Source organism: Telopea speciosissima, chromosome 4 (assembly GCF_018873765.1).
Source record: "Telopea speciosissima isolate NSW1024214 ecotype Mountain lineage chromosome 4, Tspe_v1, whole genome shotgun sequence".
NCBI classification, from domain to species: domain Eukaryota; kingdom Viridiplantae; phylum Streptophyta; class Magnoliopsida; order Proteales; family Proteaceae; genus Telopea; species Telopea speciosissima.
The window spans coordinates 21,661,740-21,688,511 of record NC_057919.1 but is presented as its reverse complement, the minus strand read 5'-3'; the positions used below and the strand labels follow the sequence as shown (position 1 = coordinate 21,688,511).

Genomic DNA, 26,772 nt, shown 5'->3' with positions numbered 1-26,772 from the left:
TACACAAGAAGGATCCTATCTACACCCAAATTGTATCACAAAAGAAAAGCTCTAAGACAGGAGAAACCAGACACTACTCAAAACAGAGCACCATACAGCAGTTTTTCTTTTATCCATATATGTTGAGTTTTCAGCACAAAAAATTATTAACATCCAATAAACATCTCAACAGCATGTGGCGCATATCCCCAGAGTACATAGGTGTCACACAGATTGTAAGTTGCGGCCCTGTAAAGCGTCTTGTAAGTTGATAACAGCACCGTCATAGTTTACAAAGCCCATGAACCAAAACTCAAGGTTGTCAACAGAGATAATTAGGATGTATTTCTCAGCTGGTTTGACTTTGCTCGCTGAAGGATTAACTGCTTTAAGCTGATGCAAAGGGATAACTATCTATTAATGAAAAGAAGCATGGAAGGATTTGTTAGTGACTATTGTGGGAAACGCTTGTCTGTATAAAATCAATAATCTGCAAGGAAGAAGCAAAGGAAAGTAGTGCACACAAAATGCAATGAAATCAAGATACTGCCATGTATTACTGTATCTCATATTCCTCCCAATTCCCCCCCCCCCCCCTCACCACACACACACACACGCCTTTCAGATCACAGAATAAGTGGAATGGAAACTACAGCCTTGTAGTGTTAGTGCAGTGTAATGATTCCAGAACTTAAGAAACCATAACCAAAAGGAGGAGAAAGGAGAGAAGAAGAGAGAAACCACGAGGTGGAAGAAAAAGAAGCTGTGCGATAGATAGTTTGATCTATCACCAGTCTTATCTTATTTATATTTAATTGTCCAGCAATACATAATGAAAATAATCTTCTTTAGCAACTAATCCTAAAGTCTAATCACAACACTCCCCAGCTTAACACTTCCCCTCATATCTCCCATACCTAACTTAGAACAACACACACAGAGCTTAACACTCCCCCTCTCAAGCTGGAGATAGGTGGAGTATATATATCTCTCATACCTAGCTTAGAACAAACACACACACACACACACACACGCAGGTTGAAACAGCACCGTTGTAAACATATCACTAAGTTGATTGCCAGAGTTGAAATAAGCTTTTGCATAACTGCCTTTCACACAAAATGACAATCAACCTCAACATCCTTGGTCTTTTCATGAAAAATTGGATTGCTAGCAATATAAACTGCAGCTTGATTATCAAAATACATATTCATTGGGTGAGGAAATGAGAATCCCAACTCTTGTAGGGGAGACTTCAACTACATCAACTCTGTTGTAGTATGAGCCATAGTTCTATACTCAGCTGCTACACTCGACCTAGCCATAGTAGCCTATTTCTTACTCCTCCAAGAAGCAAGATTACCATCAACAAACGTACAATATCCAGTGGTTGATCTATGTTCATTACCAGCACCAGCCCAATCAGCATCCGAATAACCCACAACATCAATGTAACCATGACGATGATAAATAAGACCTTTGCCAGGAACATCTTTAAGATAGCGCAGAATGTGACATGCAGCATCATCCCAATGAGCATGTTTAGGATTCTCTATAAATTGACTAATGACTCCTACAGCAAAGGAAATATTCGGACGAGTGACAATCAAATAAAAAAGTTTCCCAACTAGTCCTTTGTATTGATGTTTATCCTCAAACTCTTTGCCATCACACCTTAAGTTTCAGATTCAGATCCATGGGGTTGTTAACAAGCTTACAGTACAATATACCAGTCTCAGATAGAAGATCTAGAACATATTTCCTTTGAGACAAACTAACACCTTTCTTGCAACGAACAACTTCAATCCCCAAAAAATACTTGAGCACCTCTAATTCCTTCATCTGAAAATTCTGATAGAGATATGCCTTGACCTCTTTAATGCCAGAAGGATCATTTCCTAAAATTATGGTATCATTAACGTACACAACTAGGATCACGATCTTGTCCCCTTGACGACACACGAACACTAAATGATCAGACAACCCACTGAGTGAACCCATAACCACCAATAACTCTACTAAACTTGTCAAACAAGACATGTGGAGACTGTTCAGCCATATATAGCCTTGTGAAGATGGCATACCTTGGACGCATTCTCCCCCTAAGCAACATACCCTAGAGGTTGCTCCATATAAACTTCTTCCTCAAGATCACCGTACCAAAATGCATTTTTTATATCTAGTTGAAACAAAGGCCAATAAAAATTCACTGCGAAAGAGATAGGAACATGAACAGAATTAAGAGACGCCACTAGAGAGAAGGTCTAAAAATAATCGATACCATAAGTCTGAGTAAAGCCTTTTGCAACCAACCAAGCTTCGAGGCGCTCAACTGAACCATCAGGAAGATATTTAACTGTGTACATCCAACGATACTTCACAAGCTCCTTCCCTGAGGGTAAGTCAATAAGGGTCTGTATGGCAACGTTCATAAAAATGTTTTTGTTGTTTTTGTACTTTTTTGTAACAGAAATGGGACAAAACCTATGTGTTGTCCGGTTCCCTTTTTTTTTTTTTTGTGAATTGAACAGGTAAAAAAACAGATTTGGTACATTTTTGAGAAACACAAAAAAGGAACTCTGAAAAAATAGAAACACACACTGAAAGCAAAAATGTGCACGATACAGACTCAATATTCATGAATTACCACCACCACTACCACCATCACCGTCGCTGCCACCACCACCACCACCGCCGCCGCCACTCCCACCACCACACTACCACCGCCACCACCCTAAACCTCCACCTTCACTGCCAGTACCACCACCAACACCACAAAATAGAAGAAATTCTTCTCTTAATATGCAATCCATTAATGTTTTTTTTTTTCTAGTGGTAAAAATAAGTTTTTTCCAGTTTTACCATACAATTTTTGTTGATACAGAATTACTCCAAAATTACAGCAACACAAAAACTGTTTCTGACTCAGAAACAGTATTTTGGAACAGAAACATTCCCATACAGAGCCTAAGAGTCCAAGTTTGACAATCTAATAGGCATCCATCTCAACATCCATAGCACGTTTCCAACCAGGGGGCAGCAAGACGTCATAATACTTAATAGGTACAGATATAGTAGATAAAGACGAGGCAAAATTGCGAAATAAAGGGGGAAGATGAGAGACAGTAATAAATTGAGACACGGGATAAATAATCTGAGACTGTTTAGCAAAGGTTCAAGTACCTTTACAAAGAACAATTGGCAAGTTAGAAGATAGCGGATGCGAAGGCAAGGAGACTAATGAATTAGAGAGCGGTTGCGAAGGAGCGGCTTGATTCACGAGAGTAGACTTAGGACGACGCTTATAAATCTGCAATTGCTTAACTGGAGCACTATCAGAAGGAGTGTCAATAAAAGGAACAAGGATTGGAATTGGTGGAGACATTAGAATTTCAACATCCATCTGACAGCTTTCAACAGAATAGTATGGGGTAGATTCAAAGAAGGTAACATCAACATTAACAAAATATTAATGGTTAACAGGATTATGGCATCTGTAACCTTTCTGCGTGTGAACATAGCCAAGAAAATACACAAATTACATTGCAGGGATAATGTATCAATTCCAGGGCAAAGGTTGTGAACAAAACGAACACAACCAAACTGTGGAGGCACACTAAACAGATTATCATTGGGAAAGACAAAAGAGAATAGAAATTGATTACCAAGAACAGCAAAGGGCATGCGATTTATTAAATACAAAGCAGTAAGGCCAGCATTACTCTACAAATATTTGAGAACATGCATGTAAAACATCAAGGACTGGGCGATAATGTAAAGCCAATTCACAAGTGACTTAACCCCAGAATAGGATCACAGTTACAACAAGAAAATTTACAACTTCAGAAATAATGGATGCAAGTACTGGATGGGCTAATATTTTAATCAAAGAGAGGTCTAATAGAAAGGATAAATCCCTAAAAATCTTAGCCCAAACTAATGGTTGGATGCTGAGATATCAGCAGGTCACGAAATTAGCTGTAAGTCTGAAAATTAGAAGGTAGTATGAAATAGACAAACTCAGCCTTCTAATGTATACCAATTCAGCATCGAAGGGAGGGTCCCTAATGTGTATGCAGCCCTCCAAATACCAGCCATGGATGGTGGCTTGATGTGCCTATATAAGGAGATCAAAGCTGAAGCAAAACCCCTTGGAGAAACAGAGCTGCAAGGGCTGATGTGGGCTTCTCCAGTCAGCAACAATGGCAGCAGTGAATAGGCACTCTTCTGTTGAACCGATGGGGGATCTCAGCAGTAGTAGTAGCATTCGGTTGATCTCAGTTATGCGGAAAATAAAACCTAGAATATATAACCAGGGAACAGGTCTAGGTTGGGAAGAAGAAGATAGAAGGGAAGGGTCTCTCACCCATGGCCTCTCACCATAACTCTCTCTCAGAGCAACTGAATCACTCAGCCAAACATAAAGCTTCTTTTCTTTTCTTTTCTCAAAATCGTTGGGGGTATGTTCCCCTTCAACTTTAATTTATAATGGAAATCGATTACTCCCTAACCAATTTCTAGAAACAAATAAAATCCCACTTAGAATAAAACTCCTACTAATAATTGGAAACTAATCCTAACTGACCTTCTAATAGAAAGCTATGCAATAAAACTAACTATAGCAGCTGTAGGAGTCATCCACGCAAGAAGCAATTGGCCTTCAACTTGTTCCCCACACAAGGAATATTTATCTCTAACTTGTTCTCCAAGAAGCTGGCCATGGGGCCCACAAGATGTTATCAATTATCTCTCCTCTTGCCAGGCTGATCAATATCTAATAGTAATGTATAGCTGGACAACAAAGGACCTAGCCCCAGGCAGGATATTCTAGAATAAAGTTTAATGCTAATTTGAACTTCAAAATACTAGGCAACAATTGAAGAACTTGTAGTAGATCACACAATGAAATAGAGTGAAATAGAAACAACGAAGATAATAGAAAATAGAAAAGAAAGATAGAATTGGATTGAGTATCCCACTCTCTCCCGGGTCTCTCATCCATGGCCTCTCACTGTATTTTGGTCTCACCAATGGCATCTCACCATACTCTCTCACAGAGCAAGGCACAAGGCTATGTTTTTTTACCTCAATCTCATTAATTAAATTCGTGTACAAGGCTGTAGCCCCTAATAAACTTACATAAAAGACTCAAAAACAGACTCAAACACTAAAAAAGAAAAGCCTAACTCAATCCTTAACTAATAACGTAACATAAACTGACTAGGAAACTAAAACAATGAAAGAACCAGACTCAAAACAGGACTCTAACTAAACTAATGAAGTAAATCCCGTTTTCCTACTTTCTATCCATATTTTAGGCATATTAAATTGGCCAATTACAAAGTAAACCCATAGGATCAAAAGCCCAACACCTACATAGCCCAACCCAAAGCTTATTTTCAATAAAATAAGCCCTTTAGATGACTCTTTTTTTTGTGGGTAAAGAAGCCCTTTAGTTGACTTATCTGCATCAAATAGTAGTAGTCTTCAATAAAGCTGGTTGATATGGCCTATCTTGGCAGAATTTAATCTGGTTCAATATGGGCCTGAATATACCCAGGATATGGCCTAGATAAAAGCTGGCTTGATGGACTTAATTAAACTCATACCATGGGCCAAAGATGAACCAATTTTGAAGCCCACCAGATGAACATGTACTGCATCAATTCCCCCACTAAAAAAACAGACGTGTCCATGAGCTTTGGTAAATTTAGGACTAATATTCATGTTGCACAAATCTAGTTTCAGACCGTAACAGAATTCTGGTAGTTCCTTGAAGATTTGAATGTAACCTAGAAGGTATAGAGTTCATTCTTCAAAGTACTTTGGGGGAATAACAAACTCCATGTGCTCAACTTTAACATCATCATTAGTGTCTATGGGTTCTTCTATGAATGTGTCTTCAACCTTCTCTACTTCAAACTTTAAGTCTTTAAGTTCGTCCTTATCGTTCACAGTCTCCTCAATAGTTGGAGCCACACATAAAACATGAATGCCAAAACGTCTGTGTCATCTTCATCCTCTGCATCTCCATTATCAACATCATCATTCTTCTCATCATCAAATTCCACAGGTTCACACACTAGGAGTTTTGGGTCGGCCTAGAGTGGCAACAATAACAGAGTTAGTATTAAGACGGTGCAGGTAGAACTTGGCAAAGTGTCCATAACCCTTGCAGGGTAGCATTTAATGTCCTCATCATTAAACATAAGTGTTTTACCCTTTTTTGCTATAACTGGTGGAGCTTGATTAGGAACACCACTTGGCTTACTTGCTGGAAAATTGTCTAGCATCTCCACATGGTGGGTTGAAGCGTCAAGTAGATTTTTGAGCAAATCTCAGCATCCATTGCCTTCTCAAAACAGTCGTTCAAACTGAGAATATGGGCCACTCCCAGCTTGTCACGAATGTCAGTTCGTAATCCCAATTTGAAACGAGGTAGGAGTTGATCACCATCCTCATTGCACTTGTCCGTGCCAAAATGTCACTGAACTTGTCCATATATTCTTCCACAGTCATCGAACTTTGACGAAGAGTATTAAATTGGTCATGTAGTGTCCGTCGAAAGGTTGAAGGTAGATACTTCTCTTTCACTATTTCTTTCATTGCCTCCCAAGTAATAGGTTAATTCTGACGACGATACATCTTGTCCTCATGTATACTTTACCATTCTCTTATTGTACCTGTTAATTTGGTACGTACTAACCTCAGCTTCCGATCTTCCGAGAGGTTGAACCAATCAAAGTAGTTGTCGAGAGCACACAACCAATCACAGAATACGAGTGGGTCGTGCTTCCCGTTATACTCTTTCAACTCAAGCTTCACCTTATGCTCGTCATCATTTTGTCGTGGATTTGCATCATGATCAGTAGCATCAACATCATAGTTGGCTGGTGTACAGATGTACCTTTGTGCTTGTCAAGAGGAACTTGAGGAGGTCAACTGATAGTGGTTTGTTGTTATCCCCCTGTATGTCCTATGTATGCATCAAGGCATTGCTCCATAGGAGACAACTTCTCAGTTAACAGTCGAATAGCTTCAGCAAGAGCAAGATTAGTAGTCTTAAGGGCATGGTGTGCAGTATTTGAACTCTCCTCAGCCATGGCTCTGATACCTAATAATGTAGAGCCAAGACACAAGTGACTTAACCGCATAATGGATCATAGTTAAAGGGCGTACCCAGTGCACAAGGCTCCTGCCACTGCGGGGTCTGGCGAGGGTCATAACGTACGCAGTCTTACCTCTGCTTTCGCAAAGAAGCTGTTTCCAGACTCGAACCTGTGACCATTTGGTCACAATGGAGCAACCTTACCGTTGCACCAAGGGCTGCCCTCTCATAATAGGATCACAGTTACAACCAGAAAATTAACAACTTCAGAAATAATGGATACAAGCACTGGATGGACCTAATCTTTTAATCAAAGAAAGGTATAATAGAAGAGGTGAATCCCTAAAGATCTTAGCCCAAATTAACAGTTGGATGCTGAGATATCAGCAAGTCACGAAATTAGCAAGTTGGGTCGAAATCTCGGACAAGTTGGGGTATTTTTTTTTTCACCTCGATGGTTGGTTTCAATGGGTTTTAGACCTAATTTGTTCATGAAAGTTGGTACACAGTCTATTTAGGGCCATTTAAACACAATGACACTATCAAATTTTGAAAAATTAAAGTCCAAATAGGTGTTTCAGTGAGTAGGAAACCAAGACAAACACTTATACCAGAAACTAGGACAAACACTTATTTATGCCTAATATCATTTAAGTAAATGAATTTCATTTTCATTTACTTAAGATATTATTCATAAATAAGCAAACACCATATTTGAATCCAATAAAAATAGTTAAAAAATCAAATTCAAAAAGGATAAAAAGTCAACCCCCCAGTTCAAGAACAAAAACTGGATTTTCGGCGATAGGTGTAGTTTTCAACTTTCTATGCTGGGGTTTTTCTCAAATCTAAAAATTCCATAAATCTTAATATGGTAAAACATTTCTAACTGCGGGTTTTTCCCCCCAGTTAAGTAAATGTTTTTGTATTTGTATTTCATTTACTTAAGATATTATTCATAAATAAGCAAAAATCCCCCTATTTGAATCCAATAAAAAATAGTTAAAAAATCAAATTTCAAAAGGATAAAAAGTCAACCCCCCAGTTCAAGAACATAGACTGGATTTTCGGCGGTAAGTGCAATTTTCAACTTTCTAATGCTAGGGTTTTTCTCAAATCTAAAAATTCCATAAATCTTAATATGCTAAAACATAGCTAAAAACCAAAAGTGCGGTAAAATATTCATTTGTTTTGATGCCCCAAAAAATATTTTCATTCAGAGCGATTTTGATAGCATTCGTGCACACCAAATTAAGTTTGAGCAGTACATAACTTTTTCAATATAAATCAGATTTAAGAAATTTTGGATTTGTTGGAAAGCTTTCTAACATGTCCAAGATTGCTTAAATTGATTTATATTAATGTACCGGTCAAACTTAATTTGGTGTGTGTGAATGCTGTCAAAATTGCATTGAATGAAAATATTTTTTTGGACATCAAAACAAATGAATATTTTACCGCACTTTTGTTTTTTAGCAATGTTTTACCATATTAAGATTTATTGAATTTTTAGATTTGAGAAAAACCCCAACATTAAAAAGTTGAAAATTGCACCTACCGTCGAAATCCAGTTTTTGTTCTTGAACTAGGGGGTTGACTTTTTATACTTTGGAATTTGATTTTTTAACTATTTATATTGGATTCAAATAGGGGGCTATTTGCTTATTTATAAATAATATCTTAAGTAAATGAAATACAAATACTAAATAAGTATTTGTCCTGGTTTCTAGCATAAATAAGTGTTTGTATACCAAGGTTTGCATAAATAGGTGTCTGTATACCAAGATTTCCCACCGAGATGACCAAAACCACGAGATCTCGTCAGATTCTGGAACTAATATGCTTGATTTAGGGTCGAGATCTCACCGAGATGGGGTAATATTGGGTATCACCTGAGATCTCGTCTTGAGTTCTCAAAATAGCGAGATATTCATCAAGATCTTGCGAGTTCTTGTTCTATGATCCAAGAGTGCTACTCAACCCAAGTTTTGTGCTGATCTGATTCTCAGATTTGTTTCTATTTAAAATCTCGTAAGTTCTTACTTTGTGATTTTTAGATCTGAAGTTTGGTTGATTAATCTCAAAACCACCATTGGATTTGATCCATATATTGAGCATAAGTTAAGTAGTCGAGGAGTGAAGTGGAACTCGATCTGAGTTTTGGGAGGATCTAACCTACTGATTTGATTTAATTTCAATTCTTCTATTTGCTGGAAAATCTATTTCAGATTTAAAATTTTCTAATTACTCACAATCTGACAGTTTACTTTCTCCTATCTTCTGAAGGTTGTCTATCCTCATTGTTTGTAATTGAATCCTAGAGTTTGACCTTCATCTGAGAAGGTTGGCTTTTCTATTGACTTTGGGTTGACTTGAGTGATTTGACTGTGTTCTTGAGATCCTGTTGTGAGATTAGGTCTAATTGACTCATACAGATCTGGTCTTAAATTAATGGTTGGATGGGCCTCAGTAGTCAGTACTGTCAGAATATGAGCCCAAATATACTGGTTCAATGGGGGAAAGAATCTAGACAGCATAGTTATCAAAACTCCCAGTTGTCAAGGCGTAGCCTAGGCATCCAGGTGCCTTGATCGCCTTGGTCGCCTTGGCTGCTTTGGCCGCCTTGCTCGCCTAAATGGTGTTGCCTTTGTTTTGGACCCTCTCCAACGGCTTGGTTTGCCTAGACGCTGCAACAACTATGGTCCAGGCTCCTTGGACGCCTTGGTCCGCCTTTTTGGTGCCACCTTGAAATTTATCCTCTCCAACACCTCGTGTTAGAAGTCACGATGTAAAGAGAGGGAGGGGAATCATGATTTACTAATCACGATTTCTCTATGGGGGTATTTCTGTCTTTTTTTATTGTTTTTTTGTTTTGGGGTTTTCCTTATTATATATTGAAATCGATGGCTCCCAAGAGTTGCAGCACATCTTCTTCTTCTTACTCCCTCTTTTCTTCTCCTTTTTCTTTGTTTACAGATTTACATGGTATCAGAGCAAGATCCTTAGGGCTGCTACATATTCCCTAGTATCTTGTTCTCCTCTTTCTCACGGTTTCAACCAATATCGATTGGTTCATTGCTGGTTGGTGATTTGAGACTTTTTTTGTTCTTCGTTTGAAGGGGTACAGCATCCTATGCTGTATTTTGGAGATCTTTAGAGCCTAGTTCATGCTTCGAATTTAAGAACTAGGGCTCTCTGTTGTTTGGTGATCGATTTATGGAGTAGAAGGTTGCGGCTTCTATCTCAATTCAGGTATGTGTTGCTGAGTGTTTGAGATAGTGATATCGATCAGTTTCTGGGCAGATTCTGCATCGGTTTTTCTGGACAAAACCTGCATTGTTTTTGGGACAGCTTTCTGGATTAATTTTTTGGGCAGATTCTGCATCAAATATCTGGACATAATCTGCACCGTTTTTCTTGGGACAGTTTTCTGGATCAATTTTCTGAGATTTTCTGGACAGATTCTATATCAGTCTTTGGTCAATTTTCTGGATACATTCTGCATCGTATTTGGCCTGTTTGTTTGGATTAATGGGTGATAACAAATCTGTTGTTACTGAAATCTCTTCCAACAAGTTAGTGGAAAAGAAGTTGGAAGGTGCCAGCAATTTTCAACAATGGAAGAAAATTGTTGGACTGGTTTTGACTGGTCGTTGACATGAGAAGCACTTGACACAGACCAAGGATGATTCTGATGCTACATGAACAGTGGTGGATGCCCAAATTTTAGGACAGATGTTAAATTGCATGGATCACCATATTGTTGATCTGGTGACCCATATCGATACTGTAAAGGAACTGTGAGATTATTTGAATGTTCTGTATTCTGGACAGAACAATCTCTCTCGGATTTATGAGCTTTCTCAGGACTTTTATCGTGTTGACCGTAAGGGTTGTTCTTTGACTCAATATTTTGGAGACTTCAAGAGGATGAATGAGGAACTGAATTCCTTACTTCCTATTACTTCTGATGTGCAGCAGATGCAAAATCAGCGTGAACTTGCAGTCATGGGATTTTTTAGTGGCCTGGGTAAAGAGTTTGATGCTGTCCGCTCTCAGATTCTTGGAGGCGATAAAGTGGCCACCCTTTCAAAGACTTTTTCTCGTGTTCTACGTGTCTCACGTGAGAATACACATGATACCACACCTGTGGAAACTTCTGCATTGGCGTCTTTCACCCCTAACCGTGGGGGTAGTGTTGGGAATGGTGGTGCTGGCCATGGTCGTGGGGCTGGTAAGGGCCCAGTGTCTGGTACTCAGACTACTTCAGAGGCTTCGGGGGTAGTGAGAACTTACCATCTGTAAAATCAATAAAGAGAAAGAAGAAGAAAGAAGAGAGGAGAAGAGAAGAGAAGAGAAACAAGACTGCTGCAACAGTGGGAGTCACAGTCTAACTCCCGACTGCCCCAGTCCATTCATCTTTATAAGTTTACCCAATAGGGTAAACAGTGTCAACACCGAAAAGACAAAAACTCCCCTCAAGGGGGAATCGTGAATTAGCGCTAATTACTAATTCACGATTCCCTCCTCCCTTAAACGTATCGACTTCTAACACTCCCCCTCAAGCTGGAGCATAGATGTTAATCATGCCCAGCTTGTTACAAATATAATCTACTCTTGCACTCCCCAAAGACTTTGTAAACAAGTCAGTAAGTTGCTCCCCCGTTCGAACATGACGAGGAGAAAAAACCCCTTGTTGCAGCTTCTCACGAACAAAATGACAATCGATCTCAATATGTTTTGTTCTCTCATGAAACACAGGATTCTTAGAAATATGAATAGTAGCCTGATTATCACACCATAGCAACATAGGAGAATCGTTACCAAACTGAAGTTCAGTCATCAATTGTTTAACCCACATCAACTCACAAGTCCCGTGTGCCATAGCCCGATACTCTGACTCTGCACTGGATCGGGCTACAACAGTTTGTTTCTTGCTCTTCCACGACACAAGGTTCCCTCCAACAAACACACAATGACCTGAAGTAGACCTTCGATCAACTGCAGACCCTGCCCAATCAACATCGGAAAATCCAGCAATCCTCCCATGACCATGATCAAAATAGAGGAGACCTCGTCCCGGATCCTTTTTTATATAGCGTAAAACTCTTATAACTGCATTCCAATGAGACGTCCGAGGAGCGGATATAAATTGACTAAGCACACTGACAGGAAAGGAAATGTCAGGTCTAGTCACAGTCAAATAGTTAAGCTTCCCCACAAGCCTGCGATATTTCTCAGGGTCATCAAGAATATCACCATCATCTGACATAAGTTTCACGCTAAAATCCATAGGTGTGTCCAAAGGTTTAGAACCCAACAGTCCTGTCTCTGACAACAAGTCAAGAACATATTTTCGTTGAGAGAGCGAAATCCCTTTTTGTGATTGAGCAACCTCAATACCCAAAAAATATTTCAGTCGCCCCAAGTCTTTAGTCTGAAACTGCTGTCCCAAATGTATCTTCAAACTCTCAATACCTGAAGAATCATCTCCTGCGATAACAATATCATCCACCTAAACTACCAAAAATATCCTCCCTGCATCAGAAAGCCGACAAAACACTGAGTGATCACTCTCAGACCATTTCAGCCCAAACTCCAATACAACATCAGTAAAACGACCAAACCATGCCCGTGGAGACTGTTTTAGTCCATACAATGATTTCTTTAGCCTCCACACCTTCCTAGACGCCCCCTGAGCAACAAACCTAGGAGGTTGCTCCATGTATACCTCCTCATGGAGATCACCATGCAAAAATGCATTTTTCACGTCTAACTGAAACAAAGGCCAATGATGTGTAGCAACCAAAGAAATCAAAATGCGAACTGATGTAAGCTTTGCAACAGGAGAAAAAGTATCCAGGTAATCGACCCCATATACCTGGGCATATCCTTTCGCAACAAGGCGGGCCTTCAAACGAGCCACAGACCCATCAGTGTTGACCTTCACCATAAATATCCACCTACAGCCAATAGCAGACTTACCAAGAGGTAACGAAACAAGTTCCCATGTCTGATTTTCCTCCAACACAGAGAATTCCTCAGTCATAGCAGCCTTCCACCCAGGATTAGACAAGGCTTCGATAACAGACTTAGGAATAGGATGACGGTCAACAGTAGACAAGCAAGCAACAAAAGTAGAAGACAAAATCGAATAGGACACGAAATTAGAGATAGGATGCTCGGTACAACGCCGAACACCCTTGCGATGCGCAATAGATAAATCCAAATCAGAAATAACAGGAACAATGGAAGAAGAGGAAGTACCTATTGGTGGATTCAAAGGCAAAGAAGACGAGGTGTCGCTGCCTCGACGGATGAGCGACGTTGAAACACATAAAGTGGATTCGTAGGAGTTGGCGCTGAAGGCAACTGAACCTGCAAAGGAGAAGACTCAACAACAAATATGGGCAGATCATCATCCAAGGCTGAATTGGGCACCGAAGACTCAACAAAGGGAGTGGACTCGAAGAAAGAAACATCAGCCGTAACAAAGTATTTATTTAAATCAAAAGAATAACAGCGATACCCCTTTTGAGTTTAAGAATACCCAACAAAAAGACATTTAAGGGCTCTAGGATCCAACTTAGAGCGATGAGGACGATGATCCCGAATAAAACAAACACTCCCAAAAACACGTGGTGGTAACACAAACAAAGGATTAGAAGGAAACAACAAAGAATACGGAATACCACCACTTAAAACCGAAGAAGGCATACAGTTAATGAGATAACATGCAGTAAGAACAGCATCAGCCCAAAAACTGTTAGCCACTTTAATCTCAAACAGAAGAGATCGAGTGACTTCGATCAAATGTCTATTTTTCCTTTCGGCGACATCATTTTGTTGAGGTGTATCCGCACAAGAGGACTGATGAATGATTCCATGCTTAACCATAAAGTCATTGAAAGAAGCAGAAAAATACTCTTTAGCATTATCACTACGAAGAACTTTCAATGAAGTATTAAATTGATTATAAATTTCAAGAACAAAGGCACAGAAAATGGAGAACAACTCAAAATGATTTTTCATTAGATAAATCCAGGTAACTCTGGAATAGTCATCTACAAAAGTAACAAAGTAACGAAAACCCAACTTAGAAATAACTGGACACGAACCTATACATCTGAATGAACTAAAGAAAAAGGTTGGGCAGCCCGTTTATTGACTCGAGGGGGATAACTTACACGGTGAAGTTTCCCAAACTGACAAGACTCACAATGCAAACTAGACAAAGACTAAAACCGACTATCTAAAATCTTCAAACTTTCCAACGAAGGATGACCCAAACGACAATGAATTTGATGGGGAAGCGCCACACTTGAGCATGCCACAATTGATGTGTCTTCAAGGACATATAATCCCCCAGATTCACGGCCTCTACCAATTGTCTTCTTCGACTTGAGATCCTGAAACACACAATGATCAGGAAAAAAGGTGACAGAATAGTTGTAAGCTTTAGTGAATTTTCGAACAGACAATAAATTAAAAGGAAATTTAGGAAAATAAGAAACAAAAGATAAAGACAAAGAAGGGGTAGCATGCACAATGTTTGTACCCCGAACTTTAGCTAAAGACCCATCGGCTAACATAACATTCGAAGAAGACTCACGAAACGAAGAAAAATTACCTGAAACCTCAGTCATATGATCCGAAGCACCTGAATCAATGATCCAAGGACGAGAAGTGGATGAAAGACACGCAATAACATTACCTGGTTGAACAAGTGTAGCAGTGGAGAACTGAGATGACTGGGAATTTTGAAACTGAGTAAAATGCTCATAATCTTCATTAGACACGGTTACTGTTTTACACTCAGTCTTGGAAGAAGAAGGAACCACCGAATCACTACTCGCTGAATTTGCAAACTGAGGTGGTTTACCATGAGGCTTCCAGCAAAAACGCTGAATGTGGCCAGGTTTACCACAATGGTGACAAGTTCTCACCTGTCCTGAAGTCTCTGAAGCACCAGACGTGGGAGTTTTACCAGTACCAGTCCCACGACCACGACTACGACCACGACCACCACCATTACCTATCCCACCATTGGGCCCACAGTTTGGTGTAAAAGATGCCAGAGCCGAATTTTCTATAGGAGTAGAATCTTGGCTGTTCTCACGAGAAACTCGTAAAACCTGAGAAAAGGCTTCTGAAAGCGTACCACCACCAAGAATTTGGGATCGCATAGACTCAAATTCCTTACGAAGTCTACCCAAAAATACCATTACAGCAACCTGTTCTCACTGTTTTTGCATGTCTTGTACATCAGAAAAAATAGGAAGGACAGAATTTAGCTCCTCATACAACCTCTTGAACTCCGCAAAATATTGGGTGACATTAAGGGTCTTCTGATCCACCTCATAGAAAGCCTGGGATAGATCATAAATGCGAGACAAGTTGTCCTTTCCATAATACAAGACATTCAAATATTCCCATAAGAATATGAGTCACCAAGTCGGCAATCTGATTATCCATCGAATTCAGCATCTGACTCAATATCCTTGCATCCACAGTGTCCCATGTCGTATCACCCTCAGGTTTTGCCTTCGTCAAGTGATCCTGTTGATCACGACCAATCAAAGCCAACCTGACAACCTTCTTCCATTGCTGAAAATTAGAAATTCCTTCTAACTTCCTTTCAGTAATGCGATGAGAAGATGATGAGATTTCAGTCACTATAGTCTTTGTATCACCCATTCTAAACCGTCAAAGAAGCCTAAAAAATCAGAAGCAGCCCCAAAAAATTGTCCACCAAACAATCACGATTAAACACAAATCATGAATCACCACACAAACAAAACCAACATAAAGAGGCACGATTAATATCGCTGACTTCTGAAAAAATAAAAAACTGATCTCAATTCATCAATCATCGCCTCCACAATCAATCATCAATACCACCAACAACAGACCTAGTTCTTCACGTAATCATGAACTAGTCTTAAACAAAGATCAGACACAGCATTAGGGTACTGCTCCCCTTTAACCGAAAAGTTGGAGAGTCTACAACGTGAGTTGTTTTTAGAAGAACTCAGTTGATGTAAACCTTCATACAAGAGCACAACGATCCTTGGAAGCGTGAATCAGTCTCTAACGATCTTGCTCTGATACCATGAAAAATCAATAAAGGGAAAGAAGAAGAAAGAAGAGAGGAGAAGAGAAGAGAAGAGAAACAAGAGTGCTGCAACAGTGGGAGCCACAGTCTAACTCATGACTGCCCCAATCCATTCATCTTTATAAGTTTACCCAATAGGGTAAACAGTGTCAGCACCGAAAAGACAAAAACACCCCTCAAGGGGGAATCGTGAATTAGCGCTAATTACTAATTCACGATTCCCTCCTCCCTTACACATATCGACTTCTAACACCATCATTGCGGCAAGCCTGGTCACATCCAACGTTTTTGTTGGAAACTTCATGGTAAACCAGCTCAGTTTGCCAATTCAGCTCGTAGTGATTCTGTTGTTGCTTCATCTCCACAGTCTGAGGGAAAGACAATGAAGATGTTTGATGAAGAGTATGAGCGCTTTACCCAATTTCAGAATTCCCAGTCATCTCAGTTCTCCACTGCTACACTTGTTCCGACAGGTAATTCTACTGCGTGTCTTTCGTCCACTTATCGTCCCTGGATCATTGATTCAGGTGCTTCGGATCATATGACTGGGGTTTCAGGTATTTTTTCTTCATTTCGTGAGTCCTCTTCCAATGTTGTGTTAGCTGATGGGTCTTTAGCAAAAGTCTGGGGTACAGGCACTGTGCATGTTACCCCTTCTTTGTCATTATCTTCTGTTTCTTATTTGCCCAAATTTCCGTTCAATTTATTATCTGTTCAAAAGTTCACCAAAACTTATAATTGTTCTGTTACCTTTTTTCCTAGCTATTATGTTTTTCAGGATCTACAGTCGAAGAAGACGATTGGTATAGGCCGTGAATCTGGGGGTTGTATCTACTTGAGGACACATCAGCCATGGCATGTTTGAGTGTGGCGCTTCCTCACCAAATTCACTATAGTTTGGGTCATCCTTCATTGGAAGGTTAAAAAATTTTAGATAGTCTTTTCAGTCATTGTCCAGTTTACAGTGTGAGTCTTGTCAATTTGGGAAACTTCACCGTGTAAGTTATCCCCCTAGAGTCAATAAACGGTCTGACCAACCCTTTTCTTTCGTTCATTCAAATGTGTGTCCGGTCATGTCCAAGTTGGGTTTTCGTTATTTTGTCACTTTTGTAGATGATTACTCCAGAGTTACCTGGATTTATTTAATGAAAAATCATTCTAAGTTGTTCTCAATTTTTTATGCCTTTGGTCTTGAAATTCAGAATCAATTTAGTACTTCTTTGAAAATCCTTCGTAGTAATAATGCTAAAGAATCTTTTTCAGCTTCCTTCAGTACTTTTATGATGCAACATGGGATTGTTCATTAGTCCTCTGGTGCTGACACACCTCAACAAAATGGTGTGGGAGAGGAAAAATAGACATATAATGGAGGTCACTCAATCTCTTCTGTTTGAGATGAAAGTGGCCAAGTTTTTTTGGGCTGATGTTGTCTTGACTGCATGCTATCTCATTGACCGCATACCTTCTTTGGTTTTGGGAGGTGGCATTCCCTACTCTTTGTTGTTCCCTTCTACAGCATTGTTCGTGTTACCACCACGTGTCTTTGGGAGTGTTTGTTTTATTCGGGATCATCGTCCTGGTAGTTCTAAGTTGGATTCTAAAGCTCTTAAATGTCTTTTTGTTGGGTATTCTAGAACTCAAAAGGGTTATCGCTGTTATTCATTTGATTTAAATAAATATTTTGTGACAGCTGATGTTACCTTCTTTGAGTCTACTCCTTATGTTGAGTCTTCAATAGTTTCTTCTGATTTGGATTATCTGCCTGTTTATGTTGTCTTAAGTTCTCTTGGTTTGCAGATTCCTTTGTCTTCTGCTCTGCCTCCTACTTCTACAAAACCTCATGTTGTCCAAACGAGGCTGCACCATGTATTACACCTTTTGAGAGATACACTACTCGGCTGAATGCTTCTACCACGCCTTCTTTGTCGGCAGATCCTGATCCTACACTAGGTACTTCCTCTTCTCCTACCGTTACTGTTGTTTCCCATTTAGATGTTCCGATTGCTCATCGTAAGGGTGTTCGGAGTTGTACCCAACATCCCATTTCTAACTTTGTTTCCAATTCTGGTTTGTCCTCTAGTTTTGTTGCTTGTTTGTCTACAGTTGAGTGTCATCCTATTCCTAAGTCTGTTGCAGAGGCCTTGTCTAGTCCTGGGTAGAGAGCTGCTATGACTGAGGAATTATCTGCACTGGAGGAGAATCAGACATGGGACCTTGTTTCCTTACCATCTGGTAAGTCTGCTATTGGTTGTCGCTAGATATTTGTGGTGAAGGTCAACCCTGATGGTTCCTTGGCTCGTTTGAAGGCCAGACTTGCTGCTAAGGGTTATGCCCAGATATATGGTGTGGATTACCTAGATACTTTTTTCTTGTTGCCAAGCTTACATCTATTCGCATATTGATTTCTTTGGCTGCTACACATCATTGGCCTTTATTTCAGTTAGATGTGAAAAATGCCTTCTTACACGGTGATCTCCATGAGAAAGTATATATGGAGCAACCTCCTGGGTTTGTTGCTCAGGGGGAGTTTGGTAAGGTATGCAAGCTGAAGAAATCATTGTATGGGCTGAAACAGTGGCCTCGAGCATGGTTTGGCCGATTTACTAATGTTGTGTTGGAGTTTGGGCTGACTCGATCTGAAAGTGACCATTCGGTGTTTTTCCAACTATCAGATGCAGGAAGGATATTTTTGATAGTCTATGTGGATGATATTGTCATCACAGGAGATGATTCTTCTAGTATTGGGAAATTGAAAGTACATTTGGGACAACGGTTTCAGACTAAAGATCTGGGAAGACTGAAATATTTTTTGGGCATTGAAGTCGCTCAATCACGAAAAGGAATTTAGCTCTCACAGCGAGATTATGTTCTTGACCTGCTTTCAGAGACAGGGTTGTTGGGCACCAAACCTCTGGATACTCATATGGATCCAAATTTGAAGCTTATGGCAGATGATGGTGATATTCTTGAGAATCCTGAGAAGTATCGGAGACTTGTAGGGAAACTTACTTATTTGATTGTGACTAGGCCTGACATCTCCTTTCCTGTCAGTGTACTGAGCCAGTTTTTGTCCGCTCCTTGGTCATCACATTCGGATGCAGTTATACGGGTTCTACGATATGTCAAGAAGGCTCCTAGACGTGGTCTCTTATATTCTGACCATGGTCATGGGAGGTTAAGGGTTTTTCAGATGCTGATTGGGCAAGATCTCCAGTTGATCGGAGGTTTACTTCAGGATATTGTATGTTTGTTGGAGGGAACCTGGTGTCATGGAAAAGCAAGAAACAGACCGTTGTAGCTCGATCTAGTGTAGAGTCCGAATATCGTGTTATGGCTTATGGTACTTGTGAACTGATGCGGATCAAACAGTTGATGACTGAACGTGGGTTTGTTGACAATTCTCCTATGACTTTGTGGTGTGATAATCAGGCTGCTATCCATATTTCTACTAATCCTATGTTTCATGAGAGAACGAAACACATTGAGATAGATTGTCATTTTGTCCGTGAGAAGCTGCAACAAGGGATCATTTCTTCTCGGCATGTTCGAACGGCGGAGCAACTTGCTGATTTGTTTACCAAGTCTTTGGGAATTGTAAGGGTTGAGTATATTTGTAACAAGTTGGGCATGATTAACATCTATGCTCCAGCTTGAGGGGGAGTGTTAGAAATCACGATGTAAAGAGGGGAGGGGAATCGTGATTATTCTATATGGGGGTATTTCTGTCTTTTTTTATTGTTTTTGTGTTTTGAGGTTTTCCCTATTATATATTAAAATCGATGGGGAGTCACAACCGTGAGAGTTGCAGCACATCTTCTTCTTCTTCCTCCCTCTTTTCTTCTCCTTTTTCTTCGTTTACAGATTTACACCTTGGTCGCCTTGCCGCCTTGATAACAATGCCAGACAGGATGGTGGTTCTTCTCCCATCGATCTACATCAATGCCCACAGCAGACAATATTTATGGCATTTCATGAATGATAAATTTGCTCTTAAAAATTCCCAGATTGAAGATAACTTCTTCTATACAAGACCATTTTTGTAAACAAAATTGATCCATACATGTCAAGTCATAGATCACGGATGAGATTCAGAGCAATTCTTAATATTGGTGTAGCTCAGAACCATTCCTGAAAGTGATAAAAGCTTAGTATGAAAAAAGAATTATTACTGCTAATATCCTACAAGTTAATCAAGCTTATTATGAAAAAGGAATTCTTCCCCACACATAAAACTAGCATACCTTGTAATAGCTCCACTCAGTTTGGTCTCCAACTTCGTATGAAAGAGGATTGTCACTACAAAATGCAAGCTTTGCCGTGGAGAGATATAAAATTCCCATAACTGGACCAGCCGACGTGGATAAGTAGCATGCATAAGAGCTTTTAAGTTGCTCCTCCGGAACAGTATCAAAGGTCTGTCTGAAGATTTTCTCATAACCACCTTCTGCTATAACTTTGGTTCCCTGAGCAAGCCTTCCCATGGCAGCATCGGCTACACTAGGTGCTGTTTTCACTGATTGAAAAAGGAAGCTCATCAATATAAATATTATTCAATGAGGAACCTGCTAAGACATGGCAAGTCAAGAAAATGAAGAAACAAGAGTACATGGCAATTTAACAAGTGTTTTATTTAGAAAATTACATACTCAAAGAAAACTCAAAAACACACCCACATAAACACAAACACAAAAAAAAATAGAATACATTTCTCAATAAAATAATGAATACAGTTTAAAAAGAAGGCACTGAAAAATCAAGAAAATTTTTCTTGGTTGACTAAAGGACGTTTTTTCGTCTGGCCTTGATCAAGAAAAGTGAAACTGGTCTTTATCTGCATATGGAGACTTTTCTTTCAAGTCATTGTTAATAGCTCTCATCCCAACTGTACCCATATCATGGAGGCTGTCCAATCATAACCCAGCTAGGCAGAAAATAACTCGCCCCAGAGCACAAAATAGGAATATACCAACTCTAAGCTCTAAAAATACTCTTGTTTCTCCCCTTACACATGCTTCAGCATTAGCAAAAGGGCCTTGAGAGCTAAACAAGACTTCAGGCCATATAACCACGCATACCTCACTTCTTTGATAAAATGTGATTTTCACCAAAATCACTGAAATTGAAACCAAAATTACCAAAAATTTTAGTTTCAACCATAAGCCAAAATGAAATCCGATGCATTTTCCATTCCTTGAGGTATGGCCTAGGTCAACTTGAAACACAAAGAAAACAAGTTAGCATAGTTGTCAAGGGGTCGCCTAGGCGCCACCTAGGCATCCAGACTCTTTCTTGGGTCTAAGGCGACAACATGCCTCATTCATACATCACGAGCTTGCATTGATTTATGTTTATTCCTTTGCTTTTTAATGAATATACTAGTTGGTCTTCTCATACTAGGTCATTACTAGCATAATTAGATAATATCGCATTGATATGGCTTCCATATTGCATATAAGTATAATTATATAAAATTATCATTGCTATATTACATATAGACATATATTGCACCCCTAGGATGCTTAGGCGGGTGCCTTGTCGCCTAAGCGCCCCTCCAACGCCTTGTGTCGCCTAGTTTCCATGACAACTATGCAAGTTTTGTTTTCAGTATATTGACAAATAAAAGAGTGTGTACAGGGTGGATTAGTGGATCAAAGCATGTAAAGAAGAGGGCTAACAAATCCAGGAAAACAAAACCTCATCCAAGAACTCTCATCAAACCATCCATTCACCTCCTCAACCACCCCCATCCAAGCTCAACCAACACCCCTCCCCCAACCCCAAAAAAAAAAAAAAAGTAGGCCAGTAGAACAATAAAACAAGCCTTGGGTTCTCAAACTACCTCAAAGAAAAAAGATAGGAACAAGAAAGGCAAGCAAATAATAAAGAAGGATCAATTTGAAGCAGCAGAATTCTTGCCTCTTTGACCCCATACTAGTTTTCAAGGCATCAAGGAACACAAGGCAAGTGCCATATTGTAGGTGTACTGTTCATATTCCACATACTTTTCCATATCCCAGACATTTTTTATCAACTTATCATTTGGGCATGGGTTCCTTGAAAATAAGGCAGCTAGCCACCTCCAGAATCAAGGCACACCTACTCGTGTTACCCAGTGGACGCCTTGATACTATGCCCCCAGATCTGTTATGGCCCCTACCACAGGTCTTTCAAATGAGAATTTTCTATTTCTATCAATATTTTTGGCCAAGAAAATCAGGTGCATAAGAATTTCTCAGCTGGCTCAACTATAAACTATTAATCACTTAGAAGAGCTTGATAAGGGAAATTAGCCGCAAAGAGACTTTATCCTGGCTTGAAAATATTTAGAAAGAGAGAAAAAACGGGTAGAGAAAGAAAGAAAAGAAAAGAAACGAGGGGGGGAAAAGAGATGATAGAATTGAATTCTTAAAACCATTCTATTGCAATACAGAACTTCCAAAATCAGAAACACTTCCCACATAAATCTCCAGGTTCCATATGTCAGTGGTCAACTTCTGCAAATTTCCTCTTCATTCAGCTGTATTTTTTTACTCCTTTATTCCACTCAATCAAAAGCTATGCTTTTTGTTGAAGCTCGACTCATCAGATTTTTTTCTCCCCACCTCAAGCAATATATTCCACCTTGCCTTTGTCCTTTTTAGTCTTCAACTTGCACCAACACATTAATCATAGCTAATGTGATGTAAGAAGATTTAATGGATTCTAGCTGGCAGAAACCAGGAACAATATCTGAGTAACACTTTAGAGATTTTATATTTCTCAACTCCGTAAAGATAATCACATAAAATATTCCACCCTGTTTGATCAATATGAGATTGCCAACATGCAGCTCTTTGGTGCAGCATAGGAAGTCTATTTTCTGGATTATTTTTCTAACAAAAAAAAAAACTGCACAACGTTAAAATGAAAAATTGATTACCGCTTTCATTTGTAACCACAATATATTACTGTTGTTGCTGTTGATTCATCCAGACATGACCAATCTTTGGCAACTTTACAACTCTTCAGAGGACTACCAAGAACTAAAAAGGTTGACAAAACTATAGGTTGGCACAACTAGGTGCAAAATAAAAAGGGGAAGAAAGGGAACCTGACCTTGGTATGATTGACCTCTTCACTGAGGCACATAAGCCTTCCACAATCCTAACAACCTCACCTTAAGGTGCTATACTTAATAAAAATCAAAGGGAAAAAAATGGTACTATACATTCTAGATAGTTTTGAATTCAGAATTCTGGCAAAGGAAAGAAAAGGAGAATACTATGCGGTTCAACCTGGTTCAGTTGGGTCCGTTTTATGAACCAGATCAAGCTTGCAGTTATTGATTTGAACCAGTCCTATGGTTCAGATCTGGTTCTGTGAACCAGATAAGGTTCATCCAAATTGTGGGCTGGTTTCTAGGAGTTTGTTTTCTTTATTCTATTCAGGATGTCTGTTGCACTAGGATACTCCAATCACAGCTATCAGGTGGAGGAGATAAGGGTCAGTTTTTGAGTCAGCTTAGGATTCCTCCAAAACACCTGTGTATGGGAGGCTTTCCTTTTCAGTTGTCTTTTCCTTATTATATTATCAGATTAGGACACTGCCTACTCAGCCAATCAATTAGCTGGTTTAAAGTTCTATTTTGTTTCAGTTTATAGTAATTTTATAAAATCATGTTAGGCTATTAGCCCCCCATGATTTGATTAATGAAGAAACACTTTTGGCTGCAATTTGGTTGTGTGTATCTCAGGCCAGCGCTGGTGGATTTCTGGAGTGTTTACTTCTGTGGATTCAAAAGTGTTTTGGTGTGGATTCAGCAAGGATCTGATGGATTCCAGATTGTTAATCATGTGGATTCCTGGTTCTCTTCTCCCATCTCATTCTCCACTCATCTTATCAAAACCAGGTCAGTTATATCATATTTTCTTTCTTGCTTATGCTGTTTTCCCATTCTTTAGTCACATTTGCTCAATTAATTACTGATCTGTTAGTTGATATATTCAACCATTCTTTGACAGTCTTCTACCCTAAATATCTGTTTCTAGTTCTGTTTTAAGTACTGCTTTTCAGATCTGAGATTCCTAATCATTTTAAAGAATCCTATTTGAAGTATGCTTTTTTCAAATCTTTGTTTTCTGAATTGGTTTCTCAAATCTGATTGCAAAATAGTACTAATGCTTCAGTTCTATATTTGTTCATGAAATCTGATCATCATCTTATATTTCTGTTTGCACAATTAAAGGACTTGCTATCAGCAAGTGAAACTCTTCATTAAATTCAAATCTGACCATCAGTTTGCTATGAAACTGTAAGGGAATACTCCCCTTTCCCATTAGGCTACTCAACCAGAATTGTCTGGCCATCAGACCTGATTAAACTGCGATTTTGAGACTTTTCTTAAATCTCTGTTTTGGTTCCTAATCCCTGCAATTCTGGTTTACTGGAATTTCTGAACCCTAATGCTTAGTTGACCTAGAAACCCTATCAAGTTTCTCAAAATGCTAACCTTATATTATGCATTTGATGCCATAGATGGTTCTAAGGAAGCCATATTAAGCAATTGCACCAAAGGGGTACGAGAGATATTAGGAGCTCATGGGCAAGAAGTGGTACAAACAGTTGTACAAAAACTTGATACCAGGAAGCAATGATTCCTTTTCTTGAAGAACTTCATAGTAGAGATTATTCAACTCGTGGTGCTACATAAAATAAGGTTGTCATCCGGAACCCTAGTAACAATTATCATAATGATTCCATTTCACTCTTATGGTCATGTCAAATGTTCAATGGAAAAACCACTTGGCTTTTTCTTTTTTCGTTTAGCACTATATTTCTTGCATCAAACTCACAGTACCAAGTACCTGATCTTTCCACAGTAAAGCTTCTGCTTGACATTGTGCAACACATGGCTCAGTGTCATCCAACAAATGAGATCCAATCCCAACAGAGTCATGTGCCTTTGCTTCATTGAATCACAAATCTAGGTTTTCCATTATAGGTAACAGTTGACATGACTATAAGAATGAAATGGAAAAACAAGGACTCACACATGCCATCCCAATTTTTTGAGAAAAGGTGTAGTGGAGGTGAGAGAGAAAGGCAAGCATGAATAAATAAAAAATCTTCAGACAATCTCAGACTGAATGAAATGAAGTGACGGAAACTCATTTAGTATGTTCCATTGCCAATATGCGACAAAAAATCTTTTAATTTCGTCTGCAAGTAGGTCTGATTTTGAGAAATGTGAATATAGAGAGGTATAATAGTTGGAATAATTACAACCATTTACAACTTCCTCTGTAAATCCACATCAGAAAATTCAAATCCATTTCTTTGAGCTACACAGATACCGCAAACGGAACCATCTCCTAATGGCACAAGTACTCACAAATGTACGCATAATCAAATCGATGCAAACAGACGCCAAGATCCGTTCGTTCAATACTAAACTTCGATCAATTTCGAAACAAAAACATGTCTGGACGTAGAATACATCACAGGTACAGAGGAAAGGCAACATAAAAAGTAGCGTTTGAAATAGAGAAACTTACAGTGTTGCCACATGTTTCCAGCAAGAACCTCCGCCTTCTTTGTGGTTTCTCCCACCTTCTTTCCCCATCCCCCAAGCACATTGCGAACAGTTTCCATCTTCTCTGATCAGAACACGACCGCATTCAATTCATCATTCGGAAAATCAAACAGACAAAATAGAAAAACCTATAGAAATATTTTTGAAAGAAACGAGGGGTGCTCACTCTTGACAGACGAAGAAGACGACGGCGCAGGGGAAGAAGAGACGTAAGGATTGGATTCAGGAGGCATTACGGTGGAGCGATTTACTGGAGTTGCAGAAGGTGTTTCCCTCGCCAATTCAGAGCTCCAATTCACCTGTTTTTGCGGCTTATTCGTCGAAGGATCGATTTGCGATTGAGTTCCCATCACAAAGGTACCCCAATTCTCCTGATTAGTAGCTGCAGCGGGAGGATGAGGAGGAGGCGGAGCAACCTCTTTCGGATCGAGTTTCGGGTACGGGGCGTAATCCGAGGAGTGGTTGCCTTCGCCATCCGATTTCCTCGTGTCGGTTTGATCGCCTTGCTGTTGTTGCTGCTGCTGCTGCTGATCCATCTCCGCTGGAGTTTCGGATCTCGGAAAGATTACTGATGATGACTCTCCTACTGATCACTATTCTCTCACTTGTTGCCTTCTCTGTATTATAATTCTCTTCTGCTTTACTTCTCCGTGAAGAATTTTGTGAATCGAAGCAAGGAATGGAAGAAGAAAAGAAAAAAAAGGATTCTGGTTGTCGAGGTTATTTGAACTGTGTTTCCACAGTCACTCTCGTTCGCCATTGTTTGTGGAGTGCGAGCGACATGCGTCATTTGCGGGGGATAATCGAAGCGGCGGGAAATGATTCCAAATAAATGCATACGGTGGCAATGGTGCTCCAACTCCTTTTCAACTGTCAGATTCAAACTCAAGTCGCTTACGATCCAACCGGTCGAAAAGGTTGGAAGCAACTCCCTTTGGCTACGTACGTAAATACTTCTTTACTATATCGCTGACCCAATCGAACTTCCCAAAATCTGGA

The 26,772-nt window shown here is 39.5% G+C and overlaps 1 protein-coding gene across 1 annotated transcript; it reads right to left on the bottom strand.

Moving 5' to 3' along the window:
- Positions 1–26,480, bottom strand: LOC122657296 (GEM-like protein 1). The gene is made up of 5 exons (XM_043851948.1): positions 26,077–26,480; positions 25,940–26,040; positions 25,736–25,837; positions 20,444–20,715; positions 1–393 (listed from the first exon to the last, which is right to left on the bottom strand). The coding sequence occupies exons 1-5, from the start codon at positions 26,307–26,309 to the stop codon at positions 205–207; spliced, it is 897 nt and encodes a 298-aa protein (XP_043707883.1). The 5' UTR covers positions 26,310–26,480; the 3' UTR covers positions 1–204.
- Positions 26,481–26,772: the final 292 nt, after the last annotated feature.